Source organism: Lagopus muta, chromosome 1, assembly GCF_023343835.1.
Source record: "Lagopus muta isolate bLagMut1 chromosome 1, bLagMut1 primary, whole genome shotgun sequence".
NCBI classification, from domain to species: Eukaryota; Metazoa; Chordata; class Aves; order Galliformes; family Phasianidae; genus Lagopus; species Lagopus muta.
The window spans coordinates 19,919,356-19,947,300 of NC_064433.1; the positions used below are offsets into that span (position 1 = coordinate 19,919,356).

Sequence of the window (27,945 nt, forward strand, 5' to 3'; positions counted from 1 at the left end):
CTTCGCGCCCGCGTCGGCTGCTCGCCAGTAGCGATCGGCGCTGCAACGCCCCTCCTCGGCCCGGCTGCCAGTGAGGAGCTCAGGAAACGCGAGCGGTCCGCAGCCAGCAAACGTAGTGCTGCAAACAGAGTTTTGACAGTACTTGCAAAGTTCTTTTATTGAAAATAGAGTTTTGCCTTCTTAGTCATGTTCTAATAAACGTAATCTACATCTCATGGCTTACAGAGGGCAGCAAAACAGAACAAGTGGGATCCTCCCTGGGAGAGAACACACTGGACACAGAATTTTCCAAAAACAGTCCTAAAAATAGGACAACGAAGACTGATTTAATCAGTGTGTGCAGTTGATCCCAATACCAACAGCAGTAGGAAAGCAGCCTAATGGATACGTGTGATTTTAAGTGCTTGAAAGCAGGTTACATTACTGAAGTCACAGAGACCTACACCTGGAAACCAGCACAGAAAGGAGAGTGCTGAAAACCAAGGCACAATGCGGCTGCTGCCTCAGGAAGTCCATTTTGTTTTGAGAGTTCACAAGCTGCCTCTCCTGAGGCCACCACCAAAACGTAATAGCAGTGCTTTTTATTTTTTATATAGAAAACTTGCATTTGAAAGGAGAGCAGACTGAAGCCCATAGCCCATAGAACATTCACAGCACATATATATGTCATAAATGTTATTTTAGTCTTTACACTGTTTTACTCAATAACATATTGAGTGACTTTACCTATGCAAAGTATTATATGTTTTTCTCCTTGGGCTCTGTGTAGTTCAGGAGATTAGATTTCATCTCAATCACACACTGCCACTGCTGGGATGCTATTAACGTTCTCTCATCAGTCACAGGAATTAAAGGAAAGACCAGATTTGGTGAATCCTTTAAGTCCTAGAAATGTATCATTAATCTGAAGGAGCTGTTGTTGAGTTCAAACTCCCAGTGAGATGGTGGTAGTGTGCTCAGGTGTCACACTGAGTCATTCTGAAATGCTTGGCTATTAGAATTGCTTATTTCACGTTCCCATCTTCTGGAGTTTGCAAACATTCACGCAGTCAAGCTAGTGCCTGTGCAAGCCTGACTTTGCAGTCACATATAACACAGGCCTCAGAGCACAGAGGACTGGGTTTCGCATGTCAGTTGCATAGTGTCAACACAGAATGTATAGCACCCTGACAAAAACATGGATTGTAAGTATTTGAAAAAAAAGAGGAAACTGTAAATGGCTCTTATTCTACTTAGACATCAACCACCTTTTTTTCCCCAGTGACTTGAAAGGCAAAACGAAGTGTCACGTTTTCTTCTGCTGCATAAAATGGTTTTAAAGTGCTTTAAATTCCATCGTTCACTGAAAAGAACACCAGTAAGATGAAGTTATTAATCAAGCTCATTCCCAAGTCCATAAGAGCAGTTTTACTGGGGCTGGGCCACTGCTCCTGACCCTTTCTTCTAAAAGCATTTTCTTTCAGAGAGAGAAGCCCACCTTTACCACTGTTTATGAATATTCTGCTTAAAACCAAAGGTTATTCAGCAGAAAACTGTTTGTAAGTTGGTACTCTTAAAAGCCCACATGCCTTCCTAAACTGATTTCCTTTACCTGGTCTTCAACTACATGTGAATGTATTTCTATCAGAACTAACCACTACTGAGTTAAGGAAAATTATTTTTCATTATTTTATAATGCCATCTCATTCTACACTATCTTCAGAAAACACATCAGCAGTCAGAGCCCGTGCACATCTTATTAAGCATTATTTAAACTCATAGTATTATGGTAGCTTTATTTCAGGATAAATAATACACATTTTTGGAGCAATGACACTCAGAGTTCCAAAGTGTACAGTTACACTGTGCTATGAAATGCAGTGCTTTCAGGCTCAATGGGCAGAATCAAGGGCATGCAGTTTCATACTGCTCACATTGCACCACTGTGTTCCCACTGACTTAGAATTCAGTTGTATTTTATCATTTTTCTAAGAACATATATATTAATAAGAACTAAAGACTACTTACCTGAGCATTGAAGCATTTTCCAGTCCTGCTGAAGCTGGTTTCTTAGTTTTTTTATTTGATTTACTTTTTCTTGGGTAGGAGGCACATGAGCTCCAAAATTTGGCATAGAAGCACCTGCAAGTGCTTTGGCTACACTTTGCATTAGATTTATGTCTGTGTCCTAAATAAGAAAAAAAAAGCAAACAGAACAGTGGGCTGCTTCCAATCGTATTAGATGGAAAAAGGTCATAAACTATCTTTAGTCAGAGCACAACTCTAAGCTGCACATTCCACGTGGAAAGCAAAGCCAGTCCCCAAACTGAGGCAAACTGTTGGATCATCATCTGCTGCACATAAACACAAACATTAGCTCAGGCCTTGCATTCAGGCCTTAGCTTCTCAATCGTGCAGGCTGCCTACAGCTCAGTATGTGTCTGGCTGCTTTTGTTCTCAGGCCAGACAGAAACATGGGCTATTTATGTCAACAACTCAGATGTTCTAAAGACAGCATAATGAGCACAATCAGAATACAGCAGCTCAGAGCAGTTCACACCCAACACGCTGTTGCTTGATTTGGGTTCTGTCCCAGGTCACCTGAAGTACCATGGTGTAGCACCACTTCTTACCTCAATCACTGCAAGAATTCGAGATTCTGCCAGTCCTTGTAGCAAACCAATAATAAGAGAAATCCCACTTATTCCAAGGCTCCTGTTTGGTCCAACAGCTATTACTATCAAGTTGGGTTGGTAACTGTATGCTACAGGGAGAATGAATCCAAGCACAGCAGAAAAGAAGTCATTCCTGTCAGCATCCTTTAACAGCAATGAAAAGCAATTTAGAACAAACGTGAAGCTGAAAATGCTCATAGGTAGGATTGGAAAATTAAAAAAAAAAAAAAAAAAAAAAAAAAAAAAAAAAGCGAGAAAACCCCAAGCCCAACATAACATGAGATTCAAAAAGCTTTCCGTTGACTCTAGGAACAGATTACTGATGTGTTTTCACAGCAATCCTTATATTAAACGTGCAGCTTTGATCAACACTGGCTATTCATATCTTCTGCAGCATCACTGCATTGCAACTCTGCCTTCTCTAACATAAAACAAAACAGCCATTGCAGGCTTACTCAAACCATGCACTCTAATTCACATTAAAGATCTGTGAAGGAGCAGCACTACTGGAAGGGCAAAGAAAGAATTTTTTTTTTTTGAAGTCCCAATTGCAGTGAGAGGTGTAATTCTCAATGACATCTTATGAATTTATAAATCTATTCTATTCTTTGTTTTAAAAAACCCAAACTTTTTATCTTAGGATGTTTTCACAAAGTGCACCTTACCTCTTTCCAGTTTAGCACAATGTAGTGTTTAGAGCTGCTCTTTCCAGTCTGTTCTTTCTTGCAAACATGTATGATGAGTAGTTTTCTGTAATCAAAACCCACATCCAAGTATTTCACCAACTTCCAATGAGATAAAAAGTTCTGTTTTATCCATTATTTCAGTATAATGTATACTTTCTTCCCTATCTTGTCTTACCCTTTTAAATAATTGCCTTTTTTATTATTTTGCATATTCAACATTGTATTTTCAATCTTACATTTTCAGTAATAATTCTAATTTAAATTGATAGAGAAGGGCTATACTTCAAACCAACCACTAAACTAATAAGGCAGAATTTAGAAATAGAAGCTTGTTTTCAGAAATACATTTTGGCTTGCTCTGTATTTTGTTTCAGGTTAAACTCAATGAAAAATCAATTCACAACTGATTTCTTAGTGCAGATTTCATCATACATATGGTCATTTAGGAACATTTATCATCCCTGGGATTTAATTTCCCAAATTAAAAAGAAGCCTCACCCATCTTCTGTGCTCGGTACGATATCCATATCTCCAACAAAGATGCAAAGCACTCTATAGAACACAAAGGAAAATCATGTATACATTCATTTGTACATGCAAGTAATTCTTTTCAATTAATGCAACTGATTTAAAGAATTTGCATGCAGATTAAATAAATAAAAAAGAATGTACACCTCTCTGAACTTGGTCTATTAGAAGTATAAAGAAATTTAGGATACCTCAAGGGAACGGTCTTCTCCCACTAATCCTGGGGAAACTAAGCCAAGAAAATGCCTTTAGGTCAAGGGCAGCTAATATCTGGCATAGAAAGCCTAAGTTTGCACAGCATTTGTCATATGCAATGCTGTCTTTACTGCAAATCAAAAAAGCTGTGCACATTTGTTTTAAAATGAAGCCTTTCAACAAAGGCAACCTGACATATTTTATCCACTTTCATCTTTTTACATTTTGAATACCAAATGCAAAAGATAAAAATTCACCTTTGAAACCCAAAACGAAGAGAATGTCTCAGTGCAACAGCAACAGAAGCAGAAGCTGCAGGTGATTCTGCAATTCCATTGCATACCTACAAAAGATTTTTTTTTATTCAGAAGTAATTAGTGCTGCACAAGATCGTGTCGTTTCTTATTTGTACCGATTGTTTTTTTACTTATGTATCATTCAAACAAAGCCACAGCTGCAGGGAAGAAATCCTAAGATTAAGATGTTATTAATTCGTGTACAACACAAAGGTCACATTTGGTTCTGACACCAAAAGCTGTTGTACAGTTTCAAGTGCATGGTCCTGCATGGAAAGTCAGCTGTAAAAGTAGATTATGTAGGTGAAGGTCATCTTCAGTGGTTCTCTCAGCAGTCTGCAGATTAGATGCACTCAGTGTGCCAGAATGCAAAACACACTGGAAAGACAGACACTATGAAAAGAAAGCTGTCCCAGAATTCTGACTCTTCCTTTAACATGGGTGAGCCAATACTTTCTAGAAAACATGGTGACAGTACTAACCAGTCAACATTTAAATGCTGGTTTGTGTTGTGCAGAGCTTTAAACTCCTCGTGAAACATAAGGGAACATCAGCAAGAACACGTGTGCTCTTCCTGCTCAGTTCTCCTCTAACTCTGAACACAAAATCTCAGCATCATCTCCATATAATCTCAAATAGTCATTACTTGCAGATGCTATTTCCTTCTGCCAGTAGTTTATTTAATCTATTTATAATCTATTTAATCTATTTATAGTTTATCTAATCTATACCTCTCCTAGAGGTACCTGCAGCCTATAACAATAGAAATTTGTTCCCAAAATCTACAGCCATGACCACCAACAGAAAGGAAGATGACTTACAAGAAAGAGGCCATTCTCACAGTTATTAATCCTCACTGGCTTTGTACTTTAGAAAGAGCTTTTTATTCAAAGAGACTGATTTACCAAATGAGACTGTTTGCATAATATACATTTGGCATTTTATTTTTAACTTGCTTGTTGTTTTCCTCTTTGTTTTTCAAAATGTCAGTACATAAATACAATCTTGCAACCTTTAAGTCTGCCTCATTTTCATTCCTGACTGTGCAAGGATCAGATTGCTGAGCTGAAATGGTTGTTTGGAATCACACAGCACAGTGGTGTTTTGAACTGCTCTATGAAAGCAATCAGGGTGAAGGGCCAGGAAAACAAATGACTGCATAAATTATTGTACATATAATGATAGAGAGTACAGCTTAGCATCTCTGCTATCTTATAGGGTACTGCAGAAGTTAACTCTCTCCTGAAGTCTGCAGGCAAAACTCCATGCAGAAGTTGAAATCTATCTCAGATTCCTTGCTGCTCACTGGTGCTTGATACAGTCTTGTGCCCACAGCAACTGGAAGAATGAATATCTGGTTCATCCTTATTTTGAGAGCGATGCCCCATGAGCTATGACTGCAGAAAAGCAGAATAATGTCTTGCCCAATAATAATTAGAAAGGTGTCTTAAGGTTAACTACTCCTAAAATGCTTTCTCATCTCACATCCTCTCTTGTTAGCTAAGCACAGACTAGTTGAGATCAGCAGGGTTATGAACTACACAGTAACTAATATCTAGATGTAGAAGCAGAAATCAGGAAGGCAACCCCCAGCCCCCTCAATTAAACCACATTCTCTTTACCTCTTTCTTAAGTATTTTATCTAGGATGGTCAAAGCACTGCCAAGAGAGAGCAAAGTTTTGTTTGCTTCCACAAGGTCCGCATAAAAATCACTGTAAAATGAATCACACGAAGCAAAACTAGGTTAGATATGACAGCACTTTTGGAGAGGATCCTGATAATGGTATTTTGCAGTCAGTACTGACAGCAACACTTTTTCTATAAATACTACACATTCATTCTCAAAGACCTAGCTCTAGCAGGAAGATGACAACACTCCTGCCTAACAGTCTCCAAACCTGTTTCTATTTGCACTAAAAGAAAACAAAAAATGCCTGATGATATTCAGGAAATAAAGTGCTGTCAAAATGAGACGTTCTAATTTTGGAAGTTGAGTTTCTGAAATTGCAATACCAGTCGGGTATTTCTTTTCCAGCTAAAAGCTAACACAGATCTTAGAGGCATTTTCCTAACACCTTCCTTCTAAACTAACACATTTTCACTGTCCTCTCTCTCTTGAAACATTCTGATTAGTTATGTAAAGGATTCCAGAGGAGGGCCACTAAGATGATCAGAGGGCTGGAGCACCTCTCCTATGAAGAAAGGTTGAGGGAGCTGGGCTTGTTCAGCTTGGAGAACAGAAGGCTCCAGGAAGACCTCATTGTGGCCTTCCAGTACTTGAAGGGAGCTTATAAACAGGAGGGGGAACAGCTGTTTATGAGGGTGAACAGTGACAGGACAAGGGGGAAATGGTTTTAAACTTTAGGTTTAGGGAGGTTTAGGTTAGATATTAGGAGGAAGTTTTTCCACACAGAGGGTGGTGACACGCTGGAACAGGCTGCCCAAGGAGGCTGTGGATGCCCCATCCCTGCAGGCATTCAAGGCCAGGCTGGATGTGGCTCTGGGCAGCCTGGTCTGCTGGTTGGTGACCCTGCAAACAGCAGGGGGTCGAAACTAGATGATCATTGTGGTCCTTTTTGACCCATATGATCCTATGACTTTAAGGATAAAAATGGTAGCTAACTCTAATGCCTTAAGTTTTCAGAAGTAGTAATTCTGCCTATGATTGAGTAGACTGATGTCACGGAGACAAGAATAAGAAAGAATAAGATTATGGTTTGTTCTGAGACCTCTCATCCTTACATTAATCCTTAAGTTCATCCTAAGTTGAAAATTAAATACGACCAACCTGACAAGAGCTTCTAGTTCATTTTTGTCCATTTCCTTCACAACATGAAGGTGTACTGGGAAGGTGTTTGGGTCTGCTGAAGCATTCAACTCAGCTGTTGTTGCTGTTTTGATGGGAGGAATTGGAAATACAATATTTTTCATGTGCAGCTCCAAAAATCTTTCTATTCTGTCAGTTCCATTGCTGTCAGCTATCTTAGCTTCACCATCTGTACAGGGATTTGTATCTGCAGTCTTTAGTAAGTCTGATTTGGTGCTCAAATTGTGCAAAAACGATGTGTCTAGAAAAAAAAGTTTCACATGTATTAATTTGTGAGCAGTACGTTAATATTTAGTCACAACTATTTGCAAAACAAAGTACACCTGTATTCACAGTGTTTATATTTGTTTCCATGCACTGTCTGCAATATTTTGGCACAGACATTTTTCAGTGATGCTACAATTGTTTTAATCCAGAAAAAGTTTGTAAGTGATAATAAAATTCCACCATTTTTTTTCCCCACACAGCAAACAAAGATAACAAAGCACTACTTTTTAATGTGATGTTTTGTCACCTCTAGAAGTTAACAATGTTTTTTTTTTTTCTCAGACTAGCTGAAGACTTGGCCCTGAAGGAAGCCTCACAGCCCTCCAGCAATCATTTGGGTGAATAACTGGTAGTTCAGTTATTTCAAACCAGAGGAAATAATCTTAATTTTGAATTTCTGTATGAATCCTTTTACCAATTCCATTAATTACCTTCATACGTCAACCATTTCCAGTAGGGTTTATGTGCTGCTCTCACATTTTGAATAGATTCAATAGCACTGTGAAAGAAACAGGATTAACAGTATCAGTAGTGATGAAAGAACAGGGAATAATTTACCAATGGGAAAAAACAACACCAACAAGAAAATAAAATCACTGAAGAAATGTCTCAAAGCAGGAAATAGATTACAAAGTATCACATGTAAACCTTGGCAGGCAAAGTGCTTAAAGCTTGCACATCTTTATATCTTTGATAGCTACATAGGTTGTTCTAGAATTATTCCTATGCTTACCTTAGGCAAGGTGCCATTTCTCCAGTTACCTGAGGCAGAGGATCTCTTAGCAAAGTTCTTACAGTCATGCAGACGGATTCAGACAAGGACCTCAGATGGTACCCACCCTAGAAAAAGTGTTTCATTCCACGTAAGGGACCAATACACATGAAGCCTGAATGTCATCACGGGAAATAAATCAAACTGAATGTACCTGAATTTACAGAAATGAAGGACTGTAAGCAAACACAATTCAGTGTTTCATATAAAAAATTATTAAGTTAGAGGTTACCTGCTCAAGTTCAGCAGCAAGCAACAACTCTATTCACTTCATCATGGTTCAGTTCAGAAGTCAGTTGTGACTTTGCCCTGTAACTCTAGAAACATTCTTTTACACTCCCCTCCCATAGCATTCCAGCTTCAGCAGTCCTGGTGGAAGATTCCTTAGAAGGTAAAAATTACCGCTGTCCTCTAAAATATCTGCACAGGGGAAATCTCCCACAGCCTGACACTTAAAATATCACTGTCCTGATAATTTGGCAAGAGTTGGAAGAGAAATGAAGATAGATTTAAGATGATGGAATTAAAGATGACAGACTTGTTCCTGCATTCCATTCATGGAGCAGTCATATCATCTGCATCGTGAGGAGATGATTATTTGCACTTCAGGCAGTATGTATAATAACCTGCTGAAGAAAGGGTGATGGAAAACAGCTCAAGCAAAACAGAGGTCAAGTGAATCAATTTCTAAGCAATTCACTTGTTTGGGATCATGCTGGGAAGATTCACAAACTTATCTACCAGCAAAATGACTGTTTCTCCACCGTGCAGAAGAGGAGTTGACATTGACTTCAAAAGGAGGAAAAAAATGCTTTTAAAAAGACCTCTTAAAGATCTTGATAGATGCTTTTATTAAAAACAAACAAAAAAACTCCCCAAATGGGAATGCAGCACAGGCTCTATAACCAACTTACAGTGTATTTATGCTAAAGCTTTTAAAAATTCTTCATGAGCAAGACAAAATTGCACAACACTGGTAATGCAGTTTATTCCCTATATAAGTTTTAATGAAGTGGGGACTGTCCAGAGCAGCATTCTGTAGTCACTGTGCACAAGAACTGAACACAGCTGTAGAAGCTGTTTTCAGAAAAATAAGCACATGTTCCTCTGTTCTAACATTTTAAATTAAAATAATAATCAGGACACACACTTCTTTTCATGTCTAAGGGCACTGCCAAATTTTAGTCTTTTTTTGTATTATTGATTCTAAGAGGAGATACAAAAAGAAATTATTTTGTTAAGCTCCAGAAGTATTTACCTCCAGGATGACACACAGCTTCCCATGGGCCAACTGCATCAGGAAATGGGTAAGGTGGGCAAAGACTTCAGGAGTGGCATTCATCTGACCCTAAATTAAAGAAAAGTTCTGTTAAGAGATGAAACCCTGAATCAAAAACACTAGTGAGAAAAATAAATAAATAGATAGATGATCTGAAATAAATGAGATTGGACTCAGCCTCAGCATAAAGGAACGCTCACCTCTAGCTGTATCTAACAAAATGCTGAACCAACTGCTTTAAAGGAAGACGCAAAAAGATGATGCAGGAGTTGTGCCTACAGGACAATCTGTCTTTATATGTCCTGTGCTATGTATTGAGCTGGGTCAGCTTAAAGACTCAAACATATATTTTTAGCTTGGTCAAAGTGAATTGCACATAGCAATCAATGGGCATTTAAGATGCAGGAATATTTTACAAACACATTTATGACTGACAACACAAACCACAAAATGTTACTTACCTCAGGGTCTCCAATTCCTGAATCATATCCAGAGGAGACAAGAACCAGTTCAGGATCAAACTGTTACAAAACAGAAAGAAATATAGCATGTTCTTTTGCACTGCATTTCAACTGTACACAGCTATACAATGACACCAGTGTATTCATTAATTGTACAGTACCTCAAAAGCCGTTGGAAGTAACACATGAAAAAAGGCAGCAAGATAATCTGAATTTCCCATCCCAACCTGCAAAATGGGAGAAATCAGATCAGATGGGAGATCAGGTCTTCCTGTTGAAGTAATAGCTTTTCCTAAGGTTTTGCCAGACATAAGGAAAGATAATACCAAAAGTAAAAGACAAGACAGCCTCGTAAGATCAGCTCAAACTCCTCTGTATAAGAACTATATACAGATATCCATCGTTTTGGGTCTTCAGTTCTCTGCTGAACAAGGATGGACATAACCATCTCCTGAAGCACTCCCAGGAGTGGCTAGCCAAGATACTGAAGAAAAACAATATGCATGTGTCGTCTTCTCTCTTGAAACAAACAAACATGACATTCTGAACCTTATTTCTTAGAAGACATTTCACTGACAGGAATAAGATACACTATGCTACATCTGCCAAGCAGGCAAAGCAGCACATATTCAGAAAGCATTATCTAATGCATAAGAAATAAAGCTATTGCATTTGCTCTGTTGGGCTGTAAATAACATTTACCTTATTCCAAGGTAAATTTATATTAAAACCTTTTCCTTTTCCCAAACCCACAGCATCATAATCAGATTCTTTGAGCGATGGCCAGAATTCCTGATGTTCGTAGCGATGCCAGGAGAAATACAAAACACTGAAAATACAAGAAAAATCCAGCTTGACAAAAAGGCTCCAAAACTGACCCTGTAAACTCTAAAATATATAGTGAAAGCATGAAACTATAATTACCCTTTCCTCTTAGTTCACTAAGCAGCTTTTGACCATAGAAGTTGGTACAGAAGGCCCTATGTCAAAATTAACCTAGGATAGCTTTTAGTAATCTCATACATGTGCTCCCTTCAGATGAAAGACAGGACATTCTCAGTAAAAAAGATTTGTTTCTTGAACCCAATGCTGTGGCTTTTCAGAAAACAGCACAAAGCTCATCTGTTTTATCTAACTAGCACTTGAACTGAGAGATTCCTGAATAGAAAGAACAGAGATATTACCTAAATCCTGGTATAGAGAGATCTTACAACTAATAATCTTCCTAAAAGTAACATTGCTCGCTCATTTTGTGTTTATTATTCTTTATTCTTCATTGTAAAATAAATTTATGTGTTTCTTCTTGTTAGATTTTTCCCCCTTTACTTGATAACAGGTTAAAAAAAACAACAATCACTAAAATAGCAAGAACATCTTGTCTTTTGTGACATTCTAGACTTAGGAGTATAAAACAAAACCTTATTCCCTACAGAAGCATGCAGTATTTAGCCAGCTAACAAAAACATCCTTCAAACCTTGGATCTTCTTCAAATATATACTGAGTTCCTTGCCCATGGTGCACATCCCAGTCAACAATTAGGATTCTGCATAGAAAAGCAAAATAAAACATTCAGTGGAAGAACCACGGCATAGAGGTCTGAAGGAAGCGCAGATGACTGAAGATTTTGGGACCCAAAAAGGTACGTGACACCCATGAGGCTGTGGACATCACTCTAAAATGGTACCATGTCAAACAATAATGCAACATCACACTTGGGTATGAAAAGCTTCTCTATGGTCAGCGACGCTCTTACCTCTGTAGGTGATATTTCAGTTTTGCATATTCTGCTGCAATAGCAACGTTGTTGAACAAACAGAACCCATTAGCTGCATTTCTCTGACTGTGGTGACCTGGAGGTCTAAAACAAAGTTTTATGTCATTATCCACAACAAAGGTGAATTTTGGTGAGAAGTGAAGACTTCCTCATATTTTCTTACCTTACTAATGCCATTCCATTGCACACTTTTCCTGACATCACAGAGTCCACTAGCTGCAAAGCTGCTCCTACAGCGAGTCTGGCACAGTGGTAAGTGCTCTAAAAGAAGAGAATTTCATTGTTATCATCAGTCGTTCATCAGCTAGTTTTAGAGATAGCATGCATAATGTGCTTTGTGACCCAATATGAAACTGACATAAGTCTATGCTAATGAAATTATATGCAGTTAGTTAAAGACATAATCTTACAACAGAAAAGCCAGTGTGCTTTCTATTAGGTTTATCTGTAATCATCACATCCTTTGTAAGGATGTTCTCTCTGAGGGAGTTAAGAAATAAGGAAAGGACATATTGAACTGACTGGTTCTACTGGTGTCTCTGAAAATAAGGAGCAAAACCTTACAGTAACAAAGGCAAAATCAAAATTTGAGTAGTATGTATACTGGCACGATATAATTACAGAATAAGTAAAACAACACTTATCAGTTTAAATGACAGCATAGCACTAAACTGGAAACGGATCAACAGAAGGGCATAAACACATGCAAGTATATTTAGATAGCAAAACAAATTACTATCAGCATTCCCCTACTTAGAAAACCATCACACAGATGCAGTAATACAAATACCTGCAAATCCCACTACAGGAAGCAGTTTAACTTACACACCGGATGAAAGAAAAAAGAATCATAATTTCCAGAGATTCTTTTCAGTTCCTCTTCATTCATTGTCTGTGTGCTTTTTGCAGCCTCCAAGTGTTGTGAACTGCAGAGGAGAGGGAGATGAACAACACTTAACTAAGCAAACAGACTTACAGTTTTTAAATACAATTTAATTGTAATGAAAGCTAACAAAACATGTTAAGAGAGGTTATCTGTGAGACTTCACAAGTCCAGCATGTATCCTGGGATGCTGGTTGTAGGATACAGCAAAGCAATGGAGTGCTATGAAATTAAGGATTCTTGGATATCCTAAGAATATGATGACATGCTTCTCCCCTTTTCCAGTGGTCTTGGTATCACCTAAAAGCTGTTTTTTCATTGAGCTACAAACTATTCTGCAATCCACGCTACAGACAGGTACCATCCCAACTAGAAGTAAATTAGAATCTGACAGCTGTCAGCATATGAATTATGACTGAGAATGTGTCCAACCATCCCTTGTTGTATGGAAAACAGGTATTTGATAGAATTCCTTATGATGTATGTATACCTCCCTCTTCTCATTGGTTCAAGAGCATAACAAGTACTTAGAAACACTGTTCCACCAATTCTCTGTCACTGCTATTTTGCCTTTGGGTGCTGAGATGGAAATTAAGGTTGATGGCATCTACCCTCCTATCTGCATCCTAATACAGGATACAGCAACCATGTATGTGTTCTGTGTGCTCCTCTTGCTGGACATCCAAAGCAACCACAGTTTCACAACAAAGTGAGACAGACCAGCATTACCTAATATAGACAGTTGTAAGCAGTGAATTCAAAATGAAGATGCTATCAAGAACAAAACTGTACGAAGCTCAATGATTGTGTAATTACTAGTTTTACTTCCTCAGCAGCCTCCTACCTAATGGAGGAATTCAAACAACATTTTTGTAGGAGTTATGCACTTGTTTCAATATGAAGGTCTTTAGAAAAAAAGACACCTATTATCTCTACCCTACATTTGGAAAGAAAAACAAGACCTTAGTGAATTTTTTGTTCCAAGCCATCTAGAAGGGACAACTCAACTGGGAATTGTTATCAAGTCTCTTCAGTACCTGATCAGCAATGTACTTACTGCAAATATAAATTATATTGGTAAGCAGAGCTGCCTGCATTCCAATAAGAACATTTTGAGGAAAAATACTGTTCTGGAATCTGAAAATTTAAACATGATTCAGGATCCATTGTCCTCAAACAAGCATCAGGTTACCTGTGTGCAAACTTTTGTTTCCTGGGGTTCTACTGCTGGGTTCAGAAATTGTCTAAAGACAGTACAGCTGATGGTCTTAAGGGAGCAAGCCAGATGGAACCTTAGTGGAAGTTCCCCTAAACAACTCTGCTAAGACGCTTCAGCAAAGCCTTCCCACCCTTCACTTGGGAGCTGATTCAAAGGTAAAGCCCTCACCCTGGGTACATTTTAGTTACATTGTATAGCTATCTCTGCGTCCACTGATGTGGGCCTCCATGCTGCCCTGTGGAATGTTATTCTAACTTAACCTCACCTCTGCCATGTCACCTGTCAAGCAATCTAAACTCTCAGCTGGATTTGGTTAATAGCATCTGTGCTGCCCACTTCCCTTGGGGACTGTGAGATTGTGCCCTTGCCTATGCAGACCCTGCCTCTGTCTGCTTTGCCATCAGTGCTTTGCTCCCAGCTCCACTTGTCCTTCAGGAAAAGACTTCACTGCTTCCTAACAAGGGAAAATGAGCACACAACCAACACGCGTGTTGGTTGCAGAGCTATCGCACCAAGGTGACAAGTGCCAGAGCAGACTTTAGAGCCATGAGTTCAGAAGGGGCAAGAAACTCATCCTCTGAATTTCCCCCACAGACTTAGCTACAAAGCTTTTCTGTTGGTTCACTCTGTCTCAAAGATGTTTGGGAGAAAGAGGTGGTTATCAGTTTTCCTACATTTTTAAATTAGAAACTTACTTTTAATATTGTATTCAAATCAGCAATAACTGCTCAAGAATCTAAGGAGTGGAAATGATGATATAGTGGAACAGCAAATTCATTCATACTTCAGCATCTATAGCATAGTCAACATGATTTGTGCAAGTTTCAGCCTGACACATTTTCCACTGAAATTACTGGAAGTCATTGAGCTTAGGACCAGGTATTTTTAAATGGTGTAAAACATGCTCTGGAGGTATGACATCTGTTATTTCATTAGATTAAACTGAATGGCAATAAAAATAAATTTCAGACCTGTGAACTAAGAGGATTTCCTCCTCGCTTCCTTCTCTAGCAGGCACAGGGATGCATCTTTCCACAAGATGGTAACATTGAAGCTGCTCATAGGAGGCCGACAGTCTTTCTGGCACTTCAATATCACAAATAGGACTGAAAATAAGTGATATTCATATTACTGCAACACACACCAGCACAGCTTTCAAGTAATAATAATGCCTACTATGCACTATAAGTAAAGATTCAATATCCTCAGAGGGACTTGTGAGAGTAAAATAATTATAATAAAATTCTTTGAATACTTTTCAGTTTAGAATTGAGCCAAATGATTACAAAATCTGTAAGCAAAAATAAATTTATGTCTCTTGCACAGAAATAAACAAAACAACATTAAACTTTCCTTGTTCTCTCACCACTTAAAGCAGCAACTATTACCACAGACACGGAGACATTGAGATTAAAAGTGAAGATCTTACAGGGAAGATCAGCAGAGGATTTGACAGGACTTCATTTCAAGCACAACAAAGGTACTGGTCTAATTTACATAAATGTGAGCCAGCTGTATATATCAATTTCTAATTGAACTTAATTGAAGGGTTTCAGATGAGAAAGTAAATCCATATATTTTTCCAAGGTCAGTGAGACTTCAGCTTTATGAGCAATTTAGTTAGCTTAAACTGCAGTGTTTGGAGAACTAATCCCCTTACTAAGGCCTACTGGACTGCAGAGCTTCAGCTTCTCAGATCCAGCTTCAGATTAGCAGTAGAGTATCTAGATACTAATTAGCAGTAAAAGTTTTTCGAGAAGGCAGACTTTCTGTCCAGCAGGAAAGTTACCAGGTTGTCTGTCTCTACACACTGCACTTCACATTTACAAAAATACATGTACTGAGTACTTTCTTGATAAGAATCAATTCATAAAAAGGACAGGACGTTACTGACTTACTCGTTCCAAAGCAGCTTATGCCTGGTCATCGCCTCATCGTAAATCAGGGCTGTTCCTGAAGCCATCGCTACAGACAGAAGAGAGGTCCCTAGGTGCGTATCTCGGGTACAGAACAGATGTACGATGAACAGCCAGTGGGAATGTATGCGTGCAGGGCAAAGGCCTGCAGGAGGATCTCGCACTTCTAAGTACAAAGCGCAAACAAAGAAGCCTCGAGGGGCTGGTCTGTGAGGACACAGGGCAGAACGGCCGGCACGGCCCTGGAAGCTGGATCCGCGCGGGCTGGATTCCCGGTTACCTCAACGCCCCAGGCTTCAGCAGAAGGACGTGCGGTGCATTGGAGGGGGTACAGAAGCTCCCTCAGTCCGCGGATAAGGGCCTGAGGCCAAGCCGGGGCGAGACCTGGGCCGGCAGGCGCGTAGGGGTTACTCACCTCAGGCTGAGACAGGTGCGCGGGAGAGCTCGTGCTCAGCAGCCCCGCACGGCACCCGCACACCGCGGTCCCCACACGGGCCGCCCAAGCAGCGCCTCGGCCTCACCGCCAGCTGAAGGCACGGCGCCGCCCGCTCGCAGCACGGGGCGGGATGGCGGGAGCGGGCGGGGCTGCGACGCGTCCAACGGAACGCCCACAGCCCCGCCCTCAGGTGGCTGCTGCTGCTGCGCGGGCGTTTGGCTTCCGAGGGTTTGGTAGTGAAGGGGTGAAACGTTCCCAGCCCAAATTCCCGAGTTGAATTTTCTCTGGCGCTCACCGTAGAATGATAGAATGGCTTAGGTGGGGAGGAATCTTACAGATCATCCCGTTCCAGGCCCCCAGCCGCGGGCAGGGCTGCCAACTAGACCAAGCTCCTCTGCACACCTCGGTGATGTATAGCAGAGGGTCTTAAATTACACATATGTGCATATGAAGAAAAAATTGCTCCATCCAATTCCACTTTACTTTGTCAGAGCTCTGCAAAGTGGGGCTGGCAGCTGGAGCTGCGTTATGCCCAGGATAGTTCAAATACAGCCGCTGTTTTAAATATACAGCAGATCCAAGAGCAAGTAAGCAAAGGGCTGTAAGGTAACCCCTCATGTAAAGAGAAATAAATGGAAATCGACACAAGCTAAGATGACCTCCTTTACCTCATAGTCAATCGAGCAACCAGTTCTCAGCAGCTCACATCAGTAGCCATGTCCTTTCGTGCCAAGACCAGGTGGTTGATGTTGTCCTGGCACTTAAATGGGTCGCTCCCTGCAGGGCCGCCCGTGGCTGACCTGAGCCCCATCAGATGCCTTTGGGAGCAGTTGGCAACTGTGGGCACTGATGGAGTGCTTTAAATATTTACCATTTTTCCAGCAGAAACCATTGCAGATTCGGTGGGATCAAATGAACCGAGCTTTTGAGTCACCTACGTTATTCAGAACAGTGTCTTCTTTATACAGGATAAACTGAATATAGGTTGTTCCAACTTTTTTTTTTTTTTTTTTTTTCATCATTTTCAGAAGTTTTCTAGCTCATGATAGAAAATCATATAATCACAGGTTCACAGAATAGCCCGAACTGGAATTCCGAGACCCACAAGGATCATTGAGCTCAACTCCTGGCTCCACACAGAACCACCCTAAATTCAATCCGTGTGTCCAAACTCTCCTTGTGCTCTGGCAGCTTGGGGCTGTGCCCATTGCCCTGGGCAGCCGCTTCCATGCCCACCACCCTCTGGTGCACTGACATTTTGTATGTCTGAATATGAAATAGGACCTTTCAACAAAGAAGCCCTGATTTAAAAAGATTCCGAAACTGCAGTTACCCCATGCTCGGAGGCATTACCACCACTGATCATCTTGATCAGTGTAAAATGACAACAAATGACCAGATTTTCTTACAGTTGGGCTGTGTTACGTTTGCTGTTATTTATTCCGATTTATTCCATTTTCATTCGGACAAAAGTGACCAGCAGAGGGCCACCTTCTTTTAAAATTCTCTAATGGAAAAGTATGAGGTGTGTTAATGAAGCATTAGCCAGAGAAAGTTTGGTAAGTCAAGAAAATGGCGGGGTGAACCCTGTAGAAGAATACACTAAAGGTACTGAGCTGGATGAAAACTGTTTCATTTCAGTTTTTATACATAATACAAAAGATTTTTGCAATAACTCAAGCCTTTATACATAGATGACCAAATTCAAATTTCACAAATAGCTAAAATACTATAGAAAGTAGGCCTGATAACACTGGATCTAAGTTCAACTTATAATACAGTTTAAAAGGAAACAAAGATTTTACATGCCACTTATACATTCTTATTTACAATGCAGGTTTGGCATAAAAAGTGTACTAAGCTTTTTACAAGTAATAAGATAAATATTTACAAGCATTTATGGTACCTCCATTTCTGAGTGGCCAAAGTCAGCTGGGAGTCCCTTCTCTGCCAGTGGTAAATCTGATTAACTAAAATGATACCCTCCTCAATCTTCCCTACAAGGAGAAACACCATAGGACGATGGCTTTGAGTCATCCTCTGTGTACAATTTTCATTGATAAGCAGCCATTGCTGTATCATGTGCTGAGTTTCATAAGGCAAGAGTGAGCCCTGGGTAATGAATTCCACGTGGCACTCAATGTTGTACTCTTGGTCGCCAATTACTGCTCTTTTTTTGGACAGCTTTACTTTCACTGCTAAAGAAAAAAGGAAACATGTAAGTTGCTCAGTTTGTTCAAGTATAGAAATAAATACCCGTTAAAGCAGGAAGATTCCTTAAAAATACTCTCATAATTCCTGGTGATGGAGTGTGGTGACATCTTCTCCCACAGCAGCATAGATTGTCTAACTTTTTTTAAAATAAGTTTGCAACTGATCATTTTTTTCACTGAATTGGCAACTAGGCAAACATATTTTCACAAAGATGTGTAATGTATTTTTGCCATCACTGTATACGTGATGGTGACTGGATAATTAGATCCTGTAAGCTGTTGGCGTGATTCTAATATCACGAGGCTGACCTCCTTGCCCAAACTAGTCTACTGAAACTCATTTTGTTTCTCTCAGCAGTAATGTTTGGTGATACCACCCTGTTACATATTCCCTTTTCATCACAGACATCTGTCCATCTAACACGAGTAACCCTACCAATACTTCTTAGCATGAAATTTCTCTGCAGTACCTGTTCTAAAGCCAGCTGTATTCACTGGTAGTCTCTATCGACTTCAAAGGACTTTGCAGGACATTTCTAGGGCAAACTCAGAAGTATTGCCCACCACTTCAGTAAAATAACATGAGGTCAGAATTTATTTTGTATGATTTTCTGAGTCTTTTCAGTAAGCTATGTATTGTGAACAATTAATGCACAATTAACAAGGACATGCCATTCACTGGTGAAACAACCAAAGCTTTATTGGGTTTAATTACTAATAAAAGACAAACTGGTTTATTTGCCTGATTTTGCCAGAAATATTTTCCATATACCATATTGTACTGCAATGAAGCCAGCCCAACAAGAACAGAAAAGCTGTTTGTTTGTAAAATAGATGATGAAGAAGTCTTTCATGCAAAATAAATCCTTAAATTTTGCTCAGAAAGAACGTATTCTGAAAAATAACCTAAAGTTGACTCAGTATCCAGACTCTCAGGATGAAGATTTTGAAACCCCAGCAGAAGCTGTCAGCTATTTTAATCCCAATTTAAAAGCATTTTAGAAGGAGAACTGATAGTTTAATAGTCATATTAACAAGGACTTACCAAAATTACTGTCACAGAAAACTTCGAGAACTCTTTTGTGTGTAAAGAGTTCCTCCACTGCTGGGCAGGTCTGGCATGCAGGCTTTGGTAGGACTGGTAAGAAATGGCAAAGTCTCATCATTATCTTTTAGAATGTTTTGTGTTAGTTTTGTGCTGTGAAAGTCGAGAGCTTGCTGTTTAACTATGAGTAATCGTAAAATATACAAAATTGTTCAGTGATAATGTATGCATCCGCATGCTTCTCCAAAAACATGGCTAAGGAGGAAAAGGAGTTTCTGTTTCCACGCACATTGACTCTTTGTTTAAACTGACAAACTCAATCATCAACATCAAATACAGTGTTTATAAATAGTGTTTTATTTCAGTACAGCTGTGGAGTGGGGAACGGGTCAAGTGAGAATTCTGTCAGTGATCCTAGGTTCAGCTGGACTAATATTGAGAACATAGGAATTGGAGTGTGCCAGCAGCAACTTACTTGTACTGCTATTCTCCTAAGTAAACACACCTAAGCACATTTGAAGATTTGACCATTAATGTCATGCTAACTCCCTTAGGAAAATCAGATAATAAGTCCTCCCAACTTTTCCAAGTTGATCTGAAGACCAATTCAATTAATCGTGAGTTTATCAGATCCCTGATAATGTTGGTAAGCCTGTAAAGAGACCTCAAAATAAATAAAATACAGTGCCTGTAGCTGTGCAGGGAGATAATCACTTCCTCTGCTATGTGTAGACCAACTGCTCTTCATTGAATTGAACTGATGCTGATTCACATCATCTAAGGAGTGCCACAGTTTTCACTGCAGGCATTAATACTTCCCCCCTTCTGCGCAAACAAGTATGCGTAGATGCAACTCCGATTACAAAGTCACAGACTGAGAACTGTGTCCCTTCTATCTTGTTTACCTGCAGCATACAGTACAGCCACCTTGCCATCTTCCACCTACCTTTGTGCAAATATTTATATTCCTTTGTAAGTGATGCCAGACACATGTCCTCGTCTGCAGGGAACCGACTGCAGTCCAGGCTTTCTGGCCAGGCGTGCCCATGGCAGGCGAGCACAGGAGCACAGCTGTCCCGAACACCAACACACATACTCCTACAGGGGAGGATGAACCTGCGCCAGAGGGAGCACCAGGCTGAAGCTGTTCAACTCACTCAGTGATAACAAAGTAGTTCAGCAGTGATTTCTGCACAAAGTACATACTGATATTTGACAACCTTCAGCAATAATTCATTTCTAGAAATGGCTTATTCTTCTACGTTACAGAATTAAGTTATGTTTTTATTAATGCTACTATGTTTTTATTTATGCTTTTCTTACTATCTGAGAAAATCCTTGTCAAGAGCCTGAGTCTCTTTGCAATGGGTATTTGGTTTCATTGTCACCTGTATTCAACTTTAAATTAACCAGAACAAAATTTCAACTGAAACAAACTAAAATATGATATTCTTTAGCTACAGCATTCATTTCCACAAAGCAAACTGAAGCTGAAGTTGAACTCAAGAGCTTTTCAGTGCTTTTTTTTTTTTTCCCAATGAGTATGAAATAGTTAAGAGAATTATTTCTGATGAGGTGGCGATCACCTTTCCATTACAGTTGACGTACATTTGATTTGATCCCTGTTCTGGCCAAAAGGCTGGGTGCTGTGATACTTACGTGTCCAGGCAGATGGGGGCAAACAGAGAGCACAGGAACATCCTCACATGAGGGTGACAATCCGTGTGCACCAGGTGCTGCCAGGTGGTGGATTTTAGGACGACCTCCGCCATGCTTGTGTGTCCCATCAGGTTGGGAAGCCTCATTTCGGAGTATCCAATCTCGTGGCACATGTCCATCTCCTTGGGTATCACTACACATTTGGTGGATAATCCAATGTCAAAGCCTGTGCCCACTCTTAGGAAACCACTCAGAGTGAAAACAAGTATTTTTGCAGTCAACAACATCTTCCTGTAAGCCCCAGCTTGCCAAACAGGGAGCTGTCAAACCTCCCAAGTACAGGGGCATGCTGAAAACCCTGTGGCTTATATACCCCAGGAGCTTAATGAACCCTTGGTTTTCGTCTGCTTATCAAATCACTTGAGACAGCACCAGATCTTATAGCCTATCCAAGTGATTGTTGTGATAACCAGGGAGGTGGGGATGAGATACAGAGGTATATTCTCTAAAGACAGATTAGCCATAGGCTTTCACGTGCCTGACAGCATCAGCTGCAGTAGGGTGCTATGTGGTATATTAAATTTTGACACCTAGAAGTCTTGCTATGTGCTTTCTAAATCAAATTAAGAGATCCCCCAGAAAAGTGGTTGGGCAGACAAGCTGTCTCCTAGGGCTGCTGTGTCTCCTTTGTTTTCAGACACTGCTGACTAGCCAGAAAAAACAGCCCAGATTGACTTATCAAGTGAAAACGTTTTGCTTGTGGTAATTGCTCATGTCTCTTCCATGTTTTACAGTGTAGAAGAGGCACTGTCTTTATTTGCACAAGCACCAAAAAAGAATCAGCCTTACTCTACTAACCAAATATTTTGGCTGGAAATTGGGACTCCTGTGCTGTGACATGCTGAAGCTCTCAACTTCCATTAATTTTACTGACTATAGAATGACTACAGAACTTGTATCTTTTACTTATTCAATGCAGTGATGGATTTAACCTTTCCTGGTGGAAAAATATTGTAGGACTGTTGTGGCTATCAGTATTTATTCAGAGAGAAAGGACGGTTACACGTATGGAGTTCATTATGTCAAATGAACTTAGTAACACTTAGAATTCTACAAAGAATTCATCATTTCTCATCTTTATTAATAAATTATGACTGTAGAAAACTCTGTGTAAGCAAATAATACAAAGGATTTACTTATTTTGTCTGTAGCACAAAACAAAATAAAATGAATATTAAATTTCTTAAGAGTGAACGGAATTATTGACAGTATTTTGTTACTCTTCTTAATATAGGACTGACAAATAGCTCTTACCTATAGATGAGAAGCTGGGGAATCAGGTAAGGTGACAGGATCTGAGTGATGTGTTTCTTACCTATTGTGAACTGAGAAGTCAGCCTACTAGACAATTAAAAGACTTGAAGGTTTAAACAAAACTTCTAATGGAAATTTTTAATATTTTTTCATTTAGATACAGGTGTGTGTAGTGTGTTTTGTTTTGTTTGTTTGTTTTTAAATTTCCATTTCTTATTTATAGAAATGTTTAGATATTAACAAGTAGGTGGATCTATTGTAAAATATCTGGCTTTATTAGACAAAAGCCTGTTTGCAATAGCATATCAGCTAGTATTACTGGTGCTTGACTGAAATACATTTTTCAGAAACAGCATCTTTTTGTGCTTATACTTAGATGTAGCACATTTGGACTATGTGCTACATATTACTTACGTGTTTAAATCTACGTTTTAGAGTATTAATCTTAGCATCTTTGAAATCAGTGACAAACTCCCACTGGTTCTTCCTTAGTTGTTTTCTTAGCTAAGCTACAGGAGAAATTACAGTATCTGTTTAAATATACTGGGGGAAAGAAAGACAACATGACATCTCTGATGTGTCAGTTTGAGATCCAACAGCTACAGGGGAACCAAACTTTATATAGTAAGTCCTCACTCAGCCAGAAGATTTCTGCATCCATTCATGCTGCTGCTGTTTTGCCATGGATTCTCCTTTATTGCAGATACTCAGCTGTTCATTGATGCTGTGCGGAAAAAAAAAATCCACCAGGTAAAAGTTAGCCCACATTGTTTCTGAGAAAGCAGTAAACTGATTTCTTCTTGCCACATAAGATGAACATTCAAATTACATAACAGGTGATAGAGGAGGGATATTTCTAATTGTAGTGATATATATGTAGAGGTTCCTCCAGTAAAGGCTACATAAAATAAAATAAAATAAAATAAAATAAAATAAAATAAAATAAAATAAAATAAAATATTAGTTTTGCAGACTATCAAGAGATATCAAGAGAACTGCAGCATCTGCATGCATTCTGACTGGGAAGCACAAAACATTGGACCTGAGGTTTAGACAGCCTTCCATCTCAAGTCTGGCCACCAGCTAATTCTCTCTGAAACGTTTGAAGAAAGCTGTGAGGTCGGTCCATTAGCCACAGGCTGTATTTATTGTTCCTGGATATGAGAAGTGGTCACCTGCTGATGAGCTCTGATAAGAGGAATAGTTGCTGGAGACCCTTCCTACCTCTGTTTTGCCTTCTTTGACTGTTACCAGGGAGACAGACAGAGATTAACCCGGAGCCACCACTCAGACCCTAATATGAAATGGAACTGAATTTTTCTTCAAAGATACTGGGAGTCTGAGAGCAAGCACACAGACCTGGGGATTTGGGGACTTCATCTAAACATTAGTTCAATATTCAGCTGGAATTTATTTGAAGTGTAACTGCAGACACAGACAAAAGCTTACAGCTGTGCACCCAGAGTCCCCGAGGACTTCAGAGAGGCAGCTGGCGCAGCAGGGGCAGCTTTGCTGGAGCAATGTGCTCAGCCTGAGGGGCAGCATTCATTTCATATATGGTATCTATAAACCAGCAGAGGAAGAACCATGGCTGGTTTTGGAAAATGCCTCTTTAATTTACCCATCACAATGGCTGTAGTGTTGCTTTAATTTTTAAATAACAGAAGTACTGTATGCCCTTATATGCTGTAATGCGGGTAGTTGAAGGCTCAGCCCTGGCACACTGAACTCTGTCCTTGTTACTGGAAGTTGGTTAACCCAGAGGAAAGTTTGTTTTAATAGTGAAAGAGAAAGCCAATGCATGGAGTGACCCAGATTTGGTTTCTGACCTCAGACTTCCTGTTTAACCTGTAACCCCACTGCATTTCATACGCACACACACATAGACCAGGGACAGGATTTCTGGGCAACACTACAGGGGATGCAGGAAGATGGATGCATTTGAATAGGAAGTGTTGAGATACTGCAAGAGTCAGGAAAAGGGATGTAGGTACAGGATTTACAGATTCCAGCATCACCTAAAGGCACAGATGTGCTGAATGCTGTACAAAGCCTGAGTAAATAGCATTTCCGAAGTACACCAGATAAGCAGACGGAAATAGGGCACAAGGAGATCAGCTGGCAATCAGGCTGTCTGAATTTAGGCTTCTAAACCACCGATCGTGTATTAGATGAGCATCTTCTGCACAAAGCCAGTACTGATAGCCACTTGTCTCTTCTTTTTCTGAGCTAGAAAATCAAACTTCTCAAGGCTGGGGTTTCTCAGTGCTACTGGTTCGCTGGTTTGGCTGGCACTGCCTGTTTCTCTTCTTAGTTTTTACTTTCGTTGTTTTGCTTTGATTTCTTGTTATATGGAGTTTTACATATTTCAGGCATAATCCCTGCCATGCAGAAAAGCTTCTGTCTAGATGTTGTATTTGCAGTCTTTTGGACATTTATTCTCTGTTTTCCTGTCACAGAACTGTATATCAGAGCAACGTCCCATCTGAGGTTTTGTCTGTTACAGGCAAATACAGAAAAAAAAGCCAGTTCAAAAGGAGAGTGCACTGCATCATTTCCAAACTCTGTGAGCAAGACAGTAAAAGCAGGCTCAAGAGTGTTTCCTCAGACCACAGGGGATCAGCTGTCCTGCCTAGGCGTAAACAGCAAGTATGTACCAACTATTTGTAGTCCATTGAGAAAGTAAACAGGGTCGCCTTGTCTATCCCCAACACTTTCTTTGTCTGTGGCCTGTAGTCAACTACTGATTATCATGATAAGGCAGAAAAACATTAAGTCTTGAAAATTATGTCTGGCTTCTGGCTGTTAGAAGAGATAGCTCTATCAGTTAAGCACGTAAAAGGCTGGGAGAGTGCTCAGCTGACTCCAGCAGGCCTGGAGCCGATCCCTTTTAACTCACTTGACAGCTTTTTGCATCTATCTTCTCCCTCTTCCAGCTACTCGGAGGAAAGGCTACCAGAATTTGACATTATACCATTAAATAGCTGGCCAAACCCGCTTCTCTTTGATGCCATTGGAATTAATGGGCCTGAAGCATCTGCGTAGAATTCAAATTTCAGCATACCTGCTTTGCTGAAGAAGAAAAGTCATGTAATGTCTATAAGGTTTCACAAATAAATAAATGTGCATAAAATACATTAATTGAAACATCATGGGCAAATCTTCTCTAAGCAAAGTTCCCTTTGGCATTAATAAGATCTTTTTCGTTAAAAAATGATGTCATTTTTTAAATGTCATCTCTTTCCTTGGACTGAAAAATGTATTTGAATGCACTTAATCGAATCAAGTGTTCCCACTACAATTGGTTTGGGTGAATTGAGATGAACACACAGCTTTGTCAAGAAATAATCGAATTAATTTCAAATTATGGATTCTATCTGTTGGGTTCTTGGCAGCTTTTTGTTGTTGTGTTAATTTAAATTAGTCTCCAAGACATTACTCATCTTTTTAAGCGTGCAGATTTACATTTTAAATTTTTGAAAAAGTATTTTCTGGATATATCTTCACCTTCATTGCCACGTTTCCATGTCAGACTATTTTTGGAAAGAGCTTTTTTTCTAAAAGCATTTTCAAACTATTTTATTCAAATGCACACACGTATACTAAACTTTGGTTGGCTTAATTAAGATAAATGTTTGCATCCTAAACTCAAGTGTGTGCATAGCACCACTTTTCAAGAATTGTTTTGGGACTTGGGGAAAAGAATATATATTTGTAATTGTGGCAATTACAAACCACTATGACTGCTCCACAAATGAGTGTGCCCACTCACAGTCATTTAGCATGTAAATTTTACCTGACTGCTTTGCAAATACTTGATTGGAATAGTTAATTCTATTCTGCTACTTGAGCTCTGTAACAGGATGGGTAAGGGATACATGCTGAAGGACTGAGTGTTCCATGCTTATTTTTAGTCTCTTCATTTTAGATACTCTTGCAGACACCTTCTAGAACCCTTTTAATGCCCCTTCTTACTCTGACAGAAGAGGCATTTGCTATTACAACTGTCACTAACATACTTTTCTCCCTTATTTCTTGTGTAACTCTCAAGGAGCTCACAACATTTCTCAAGTTGATGGAGGAAGATCTGGTCAGATTGTCTAGGCAAACTCAACACACACAAAACCATGCGCCCTGATGGGATGTGCTGAGGGAGCTAGCAAAAGTAATTGCCAAGCTGTTCTCTATCATCTTTCAAAGGTATGGGAGAGGTGCCTGAGGACTGGAGAAAAGACAATGTTAGTCCAGTCTTCAATAAAGGTCAAGGTGGTGACTGTACCCCTCTACTCTGCCCTGGTGGGGCCACATCTGAATTACTGCGTCCAGTTCTGGGCCCTTCCATTAGAGAAAAACAGGACTTCTAGAGAGAGTCCCGTGGAGGGCCCCAAAGATGATAAAGGACCCAGAGCATCTCCTGTATGAGGAAAGGTTCGTCAGCCTGGAGAAGACTGAGGGGATATCATATCAATTTTTATAAATATGTAAAGCATAGGTGTCAAATGAACAAGGCCAGGCTCTTTTGGATGGTGCCCAGCAACAGGGGCAATAGACATAAACTGGGACATAGGAAGCACCATAGGAGCACAAGAAAAAGCTTTACTATGAGGATGACAGACTACTGGAACAAACTTCCCAGGAGGGTTGTAGCGTATTCTTCATTCATATTCAACACTCACCATGCAACCTACTGTAGAGAATCTGCTTTAGTGGGGGCGGGGGGAGGTTGGTCTAGATGATCACCAGAGGTCTTTTGAATCTCTATGATTCTTTTTCAGTTAACTGCAGCACAGTAACTCGTTTTGATTAAAATGTGTAGCCAAACCACACCTTTGCATGCCAAGTGAAGAGCAGCAGGTTGGTAACATCCATAGCTCAAGTCAGACATAGCAGCCCTTCACACAAAACTCCACCACTGTGTGAACTGATTCCAGATGTTGCATCCAACCCTCTGAAGAGTACTTAGCTGGCTTCCTTCTTAATTTCTTTAATTTAGAGGAGGCTGCCTGCCTACTGAAGTGAGTCAGAGGTGTTTACTGGTTTGAGATCCACCTCCACAGCATCCTCAGCTGATCTCTGACCTTGCGCTGAGCCATTTTAGCTGAGTTGGGAAATTCTCTTTTTTTTTTTCTTTTTCTTTTGTTTTGGTATTATTTGCTACCTTAGTGAAGAGAAGCAGCTCTGAATGCTGAGCTCTAAGGAGAACCAGCTGGCAGGTAAGGGAGAGAGAACACCACCACATCCACTGGGTAGGTCTCCATGGGCAGCTGTGGAAACAGCCTGAAACACTAAATGTGATAATGGCTTGACAGACACTACTTTTTAAATCAAACCCTTATAATTATCCCTATGTTGTTACATAAGGATGGGATGGTTTCCCTTTATAGACAGTAACTCTTCTTGTTCATCTGGTAAGACATCTGTTGGGACAGTCATATAAAAGTAAGTAGACCTTGCATCTTGTACAGTTACTAGATCTTTATATTTACATCCTAACAACCTTACATAGTGCCTTCTGGTAA

At 39.8% G+C, this 27,945-nt stretch overlaps 2 protein-coding genes across 6 annotated transcripts; both read right to left on the reverse strand.

The window, feature by feature from the left end:
- Positions 1 to 139: 139 nt before the first annotated feature.
- Positions 140 to 16,336, reverse strand: HDAC10 (histone deacetylase 10). Of its 5 annotated transcripts, none has more exons than XM_048938485.1 (21): positions 16,175 to 16,336; positions 15,742 to 15,808; positions 14,815 to 14,949; positions 12,571 to 12,667; positions 11,905 to 12,002; positions 11,721 to 11,825; positions 11,442 to 11,510; positions 10,669 to 10,795; positions 10,128 to 10,193; positions 9,967 to 10,026; positions 9,485 to 9,574; positions 8,188 to 8,294; positions 7,886 to 7,953; positions 7,149 to 7,428; positions 5,982 to 6,072; positions 4,321 to 4,406; positions 3,839 to 3,892; positions 3,320 to 3,404; positions 2,613 to 2,798; positions 2,008 to 2,167; positions 140 to 1,342 (listed from the first exon to the last, which is right to left on the reverse strand). In XM_048938485.1, exons 2-21 carry the CDS (start codon positions 15,804 to 15,806, stop codon positions 1,326 to 1,328), a joined length of 2,046 nt encoding a protein of 681 aa, XP_048794442.1. In that variant the 5' UTR covers positions 15,807 to 15,808; positions 16,175 to 16,336; the 3' UTR covers positions 140 to 1,325. The 5 variants fall into 5 exon arrangements, with proteins under 5 accessions (XP_048794442.1, XP_048794593.1, XP_048794517.1 ...); XM_048938636.1 differs by having other exon boundaries at positions 15,742 to 15,841; XM_048938560.1 differs by having other exon boundaries at positions 15,742 to 16,053.
- Positions 16,337 to 18,082: 1,746 nt separating this feature from the next.
- LOC125692146 (secreted frizzled-related protein 2-like) lies at positions 18,083 to 21,399 on the reverse strand. The gene is made up of 4 exons (XM_048942359.1): positions 21,113 to 21,399; positions 20,400 to 20,569; positions 19,454 to 19,546; positions 18,083 to 18,393 (listed from the first exon to the last, which is right to left on the reverse strand). The coding sequence occupies exons 1-4, from the start codon at positions 21,397 to 21,399 to the stop codon at positions 18,083 to 18,085; spliced, it is 861 nt and encodes a 286-aa protein (XP_048798316.1).
- Positions 21,400 to 27,945: the final 6,546 nt, after the last annotated feature.